At 48.1% G+C, this 6,650-nt stretch overlaps 1 protein-coding gene across 2 annotated transcripts in view; it reads left to right on the top strand.

Moving 5' to 3' along the window:
• The first annotated feature begins 5,797 nt into the window (after window positions 1–5,797).
• TOP2B (DNA topoisomerase II beta) overlaps window positions 5,798–6,650 on the top strand; it is a 61,274-nt gene continuing 60,421 nt past the window's right edge. The window contains exon 1 of one of the 2 annotated variants that reach the window (XM_053935168.1): window positions 5,798–6,129. In XM_053935168.1, coding sequence (XP_053791143.1) covers window positions 6,073–6,129 — 57 coding nt within the window. In that variant the 5' untranslated portion in view covers window positions 5,798–6,072. The remainder of the gene's footprint in view (window positions 6,130–6,650) is intronic. The other variant, XM_053935169.1, reaches the window with a different exon arrangement.

Below are 6,650 nucleotides of genomic sequence, written 5' to 3'. Positions count from 1 at the left end.
TGTAGCCTCCTTCTCTTTTTGGCTTTGACCTCAGCATAAACTATGTGGGTGCACTGGCCACACTTCAATTACATGCTCTGCCTTGGTGGAGATTGAGCCATCTGTTTCGCTTGGGACTTAAGACTTTTCTCTTCTTGGGTTACCACAAGAACCACACAACTCCCTTCTGAGAAAGGGAACGCAAATGCACACCCTGACCTAGTCATCATTGATTCTAGTCAAAACTGGTGTTACAATGAAGCTGTACAGAAAAGCTTGCCCTTTCTATTTCCTCCTTATAACAAGTCAAAACATTATGTGTCAGAGGTGGTTGAATTTTAGCTCAAGAAAGCGAAGTACCATCTCTTTCAACATTTCCTGGAACAGTGGGCTTCTCTGCTGTCTACATCACTCATCACTTTTCCCCACAGATTCAACATATCCACATGTGCCTTGTATAGAAAAACTCCCTTACCTACCTGTCATTCCAGGAATGACTAGACATGATCTTCTGTTATTAGGAAGCAGTCTTGATACTCACTCAAAATCTATAATGGATTTCTGTCTGGGAGACTGGAGAAATACACTGGTAATGGATACCTTCAATGAGGAAGGAGGGTCTTGCTGGGTAAAAAATTAATTGCCACTCACATATTCTTGCCCAAACAGTCTTTTTTGGGTGAACTGTTAGGAAAAAACCTCCATGTTTTAGTCAAAAGGAAATTCCGCTTTGGAAAGAGAGAGCTCCTTTACAGAGGAGCTGGGATAGAGGGACAGTAAGAAAGGGATATGTGACTAACATCAGAAAAGCTTCTCAGGGAAAGCCTAATGTGGCTTTGCAGTATTCATCACCCAGAGCTCAAGGGAGTGCATTTCTGAATGGCATGGCATGGCATGGCATGCTCAAACCTTGCTGTCTGTTTACGTTCTCCACACTGACTAACAATGCCATAATGCAGTTGGTGATTCCTGGCCTCCAAATCACAGCAATCTCCTCTCAGCTCAGTGTAACTGCTGAGATAGCCATTGCCGTCTCATCTACGTTCAGCACAGACCTTAAAATACATCATCTTCTCCATTCTGTGGTTTTTTCCATTGTTTTTGTCCCTCCAGGTATTTGCATCTTTTCCTACTGTCACCAATTCTTCTAAAAGACTCAGTGTTAATAGCATGGATAGTAATTCTATTCATGTTGAGAATTCCTCCCAGTATGGCCAGCTCAGCTTCTCCTGCTTCACCTCTGCATGCAACTTCTCTTGCTGTGTGTGGTCACTGCACAAGGGAGCTTTGTCCTATACAAGGAATTTCGATACAAATAAATTTAATTTCTATGCTCAGCCTCTGTTGAAGCAGCAACTTTGTTTATGCTGCTCAGTGAAAGTGTGTCACAATTCGACTGAGCTGACAGTGAGGAGACTGGGTGGGCTTGGATGCTAAAGCCCCTCTAGTCACAGATAAATATTTAAAGTTTGCAAGTGACACAACTTCCCTGTTCTGTGTGACAGACTGTGCAGCTCAGGCGAGAGGCCAAGCACGTCAGTGCGATGGTCTCTGACACAACCTGCCTCTCCTGCAGCAGGGAGGTGGTGCCATCCAGGAGGAAGTCAGGTGGGTCAGTGCAGCAGTCCCAGCCATGCGATGGGCAGTCCAGGATGGAGCCCAGGGGTCCCTGTAGTTAATCCTGGGGATTCTCCTGGACCTCTTCCCCAGCAACAACCTGGCAATAGCATTCACAGCATGCCCCACTTGAGTTTTCCACACCTCTGCCAACAGCACAGCACTTAACAGGTTAGTCACCAGAGGAAGAATTGGAGGGTAAATAGTGTGTAAGCCATCTAAACCCTCTGTCAAACTGTCACAAGTGGTACATTGTTTCTGGAGGATTAAGATGGAAATGACCTGATGTTTTTCAAGAGACTGGCTGTGGAACATTCTGGCCCCAGGAACAGCTAATAACAAAAGTGCATCAGGTATGTAAGTCCTGGGCACAGTTCAGCTGAGAGTGTTGTGCAGTGCATTGACAGTGCACACCCACAGAAAACCACTAGTGTGGCCTCTTGCTAATTCAACAAAGGTGTTTGAGATACAATTGTGTAAGAACACATGACCTGGCTAAATTTATATCGTTAGGTGATCCAGCCATGGGTAGACTTCTCTTAAATACTTTGGAACTGTGGCCTGAATGTTATTCACAAGCAATGCAGTACAAATATGTTGGTCACTCTCATATTGTACTGCCACAACCCTACTCAATAATTTGGTCGATTATTTCAAAATTATGTTAATGAATTATAATGAAATTTTAAAATGCAGTAGAATATGGAAATTATTTTATTGCGAGGGTAGATATTTAATATTAAAATATGCAATGTTTGTTTATACCTCATTACAACTACATACAATGTGGAATGTATAATGTAATGGGCATCAACTTAGTTTCATAAATATTTTAGCACAAAAATACGCTTTTTCCTGTGTTGTTTACAGAAAAAGGAGAGCTGTGGTCGGTTATTTAAGTAAGTGCTTATATCTGAGTATATTCACAGATTAGATAAATGTACATAGTTTCACAAATAGTCATATTTTAGGCCCTTTAAATCTGAGTCCAGAAAAGCCACATAGAAAGAAAAGGTTTTATTAGATAGCAAGTAAACTAGAAGCAACAAATAACTTAGAATAGATGGGAAGTTTGTACATACCAAGTATAGAAATACTTAAAGATCATACATACAGCTGTCTTACTGCTAAAATGACTGGACACAAAGTAGTATTAAAATAAATATTTTGCTTACTAAAAGCAGTAGTGAAACTGGTTTGAGTAGATCATTGTTTTGAAAGCCTCTAGGGTACTTCTGTTTATGTTATGGTCTACAAATATGAGGACAAGTAAATCTCCAATGAATTGAAATAGGACTTTGTGTGTACTATCTCAAGGGGATTATTAATTTAAAATGTCACACAATAAGTGTGAAGTATTTGACATGAACTGGTAGTGCATAATTTGGGCAGGTTGCATCCAGTAAAGTAATTCCACTCCTATCAAAATGTTATGGCACTTGAATTTGATTCATGCTCAAATCTACTTCTGTGTTTGTTTTAACAGGGATCTCTTTAAAATGTGATGAGCAATCTCCTTTCACTGCTCCACCTCTGCAGTCCACAGAAGCAGCTGCTTTTAGTCTCATGAGAACTTTGTCCCACAATCCTATATGACTAGCAATGCAACCACTCAGCATACACATGTAAGTATTAGGGATAAAACCAACATCAACAATAAGCCAGTAACATGCCGTGCAGCTAGCATAGTATAGGATGAGAATTAAATAAAATCCAACCTGGATGAAATAATTTCAAAGACTAAGGAAAATGCTTGAGGGAACATCAGCATTTCCTCATAAATCTGCTCCAGTGTGACACAGACTGAACATGTCTGACCATGCACGTTCAAAGACCAGTAGCTGCCAAGATGAAACTCCCTCTGTCTCTCTCTAATATATATGGAATTGGCTGCCTTCGAGTTAGATTGCTATCTTATGCTTGGCTCACATTGCAAAAGGCACACTTCCCACACTAAGGACAGCCTATTTACTAAACAGCTGGAGCTAATGAGAGCATAGTACACTAATGTTTGGGACGTGCTCTTTTTCTGCTGAATACAGTAATGGTCCTCTACTGATGCAAAATGCTTTGAATAGATGCATGCCTCCTGTTTTCTCTGATCCATACAATATTCATTGCAGCAGTTCGCTGTACATGATTAATTTTAAATTTGAGATTTTGGAAAAAAGAAAATCAACACGGTTCTAATCAGCAAGCTCAAAATTCTGAAGCACTAGGCATAACCCTGCAAGTGTTACCTTGTGGTAAGAAACACTATCTTGCCAGAAGTAGAAGAAAACACTGCCTACAGCTCAGAGGTACATGGAGCTGCAATAAAACTAGGCTGGAACAGATGACTTACTGTCCCTTCTAGGCAGATGCCATTATTTTCCATAATCCCTATGCAGCACTTAGATATTACTTTAATAGCTTCCTTAGAAATGGCAGAGTAAAATTATGCTAAATAAGCAACATTTACTAGAAATTCTTCTGACCCTTCCCTTGAGGCATCATTGAACATTACAACTGACTCCTAAAAAGTGGCTGCTCCATTTCCAATCCCTTTACTCATCCAGAAAAGCATTTTGCAAAAGGAAAAACCTTTAAATTATTGCTCTTCCTTTGAAATGGTTCTCTGATTTGTCTGCTAGTTCAGATGCAGTGCTCCTACTGACCCCTCCTTTTGCAACTTTACATTCTTAATAATTCAAGGAATGGAACAGGTTGGACTAGGTAGGTCCTTTGCATTTTACACAGCAGAATGAAAACTGCTAATTGAGAAGCTGTGTGTGCTGAAGCATTGTCACAAAATCTGATTATAATATTTACAGTTATACATATATGAGTATATATATACATTTGGTGCAAAGTATGTAAAACTGTACATATTTTTTGTGCTGATACCTAAAATGACATGATTTTTGGGCTTTATACACACACCGGTTAGACCTAGGAAGTAGATGGTTTTTGGCCACAGCATTTTTTTCAAAACAGCGAATAGGGTTGTACTACACAAGGTTGTGTGCTGTGCTGTGTGACCCTGTATGAGGACTTCACACGGTGATGCTCAAATGGAGGATAAAGGTCTGTGAGCTATCCGAGTTAAAGAGCTCCTCGGGCCGATCCCAGAGCCCAGAAGAGGGCAGTGGATTGTAAACACACTCCTGCCTGGAGCACTGGGACTTCCAGCCAGCTGGTACTGCTGCAGGTCGCAGCGGTGGCAATTGCAGGGACCAGTTACGGGGCTGGAGGAAAGGGGGCAGCTGCCCGCCGTACCCTCGAACACCTGGCCCACCTACCGCATCACCTCTTCTCCGTCCGCGCATCGCAGCATCATCCACCTGGAACACCAGGGAAACGGGACAGCCGTGCTCTGCCAGTCCCCACACCAATTCCCCTATGTAGTCACGGGAAAGCGAGGCGTCTCCCTGCCCGCCGTCGCAGAGCGGGAAGAAGGGGTGAAGGAGCCCGTCGCTGACACGGCAGCTGGGCGCTGCTTCGCCGCGGTCCCCATCCCGATCCAGCCGCTCCATCCCTACCCCGATCCAGCCGCTCCGCCTCCCCTCGCACCGCCCTCCGCGCGCGCGGCAGCGCCCCCGTGCGGGCTGTTCGCGCCTTGTTGCCACCCTCGGTGACGTCACACGCGGCTTCTCCTTCTGGCTTCTCGGATTGGCCGGCGCTCCGCGCAGCCTTCCCGCCTCCAGCGCGCGATTGGCGGGCCGGCCCGTGATTGGCGGGCAGAAAACGCGGTGGGAGAAGAGGCCCGGGCCGGCTGCGTGGGGAGAAGCGGCCGCGGCGCGGACGCCGAGCGGGGCCGGCGCGGTTATTTATTGTCTACGCACGGTGTCCCGGCGGCGGCAGCGCTTCGGGGGTTGTGTGGGGAGAGGAGGGGGAGGAGGAGACGGCGGGGGAGCGGCACCGGGCTCCGGGACGCAGGGCGGAAAGAGGAGGGGAAGAAGGAGGGGGCCGGGCCAGCCCCGGGTGTGCGTGTGTGCGGGGGGCGCGGGGTCTGCGCGGGAGCGCGCGCGCGCGAGGGGCGGGAAGGGAGGGAGTGAACGAGGGAGGGAGGGGACGAGGGAGGAGGGAGGGAGGGGGAGATTTTTTTTATTATTAATCTGTTTTCCGGGCCTTTGTGGCTGCGGGGGGGACGGCCCGGAGGTGAGGAGGTGGGCGGGAGGCAGCAGCGCTACGGCGGCGATAGCGGTGGCTGTTGTTGCCGCCGCTGCCGCCGCGAGGCGAAGGGACCGGCCCGTCGTCCCTTTAAACTAGGGAGAGCCGCAGGCCCGGCCGGGCCCTCCCTCCCTCTCGCCTCCCCGCCGGCGGAAGGGGCGCTTTGTGCGGGCCCCTCGGCCGCCCTTCCTCGGTACCGGGCGCCGGTGAGGGCGGGAGAGGCGCGAAGGGCGGGCGCGGAGCGGCCCCAGGCGCGGTGTCGGTGCCGGCCCTCCCGGCCGCCTCCGAGCGCCCTCGCCTCGGCTGAGGAGAGACGGGCAGAAAATGGCAAAGTCTGGAGGAGGAGGAGGCGGCGGCGGCAGCGGGGGACTGACTTGGGTGGTAAGTTGTGGGGCTGCATCTTGTGGTACGTGGGTTTTGCTACTCGTGTTCTGTTATTATTACTATTTCTGTTTGCGTCCCTTGCGTGTGTGGAAAGAGCGCGGGTTGGCTTTGAAAGAAGGGAAGAAGCTGAGGGCTGGCGTGGAAAGCGAAGCGCTGTAGAGCCGCCGCTCGGTGGAGGGCTCCGGGACAGGAGGAGGAGGACTGGGCTTGGAATTGATGTTACAGGAGGGTAGGTGTTGTTACAGGTATCCCTGTGGGGTGCTTCTTGGGGTTCTGGGAGCCGTATGGAAGAAGTCAGTCTGTGAGCAAACAGGTGGGAAACTCCTGGGGGTAGCGGGTGGGTCATCAGGGCTGTCTTGAAGCCGCTGTCCTCCTGTCTGCCTGTCGTCCGGCCAGAGTTGCGGGTATCGCCTCTTGTTCCTAGAGCAGAGCCTTTGCGGGCTAGCAGAGGGTCTTCGTGTTGATCCCATTTTCTTTTCCAACTGTGTGCAAGGACAATACCTGGAGTTCCCAAGTTT

Source organism: Vidua chalybeata, chromosome 1, assembly GCF_026979565.1.
Source record: "Vidua chalybeata isolate OUT-0048 chromosome 1, bVidCha1 merged haplotype, whole genome shotgun sequence".
NCBI classification, from domain to species: domain Eukaryota; kingdom Metazoa; phylum Chordata; class Aves; order Passeriformes; family Viduidae; genus Vidua; species Vidua chalybeata.
The sequence above is the reverse complement of the archived record's forward strand: the minus strand, read 5'-3'. Positions and strand labels throughout refer to the sequence as shown.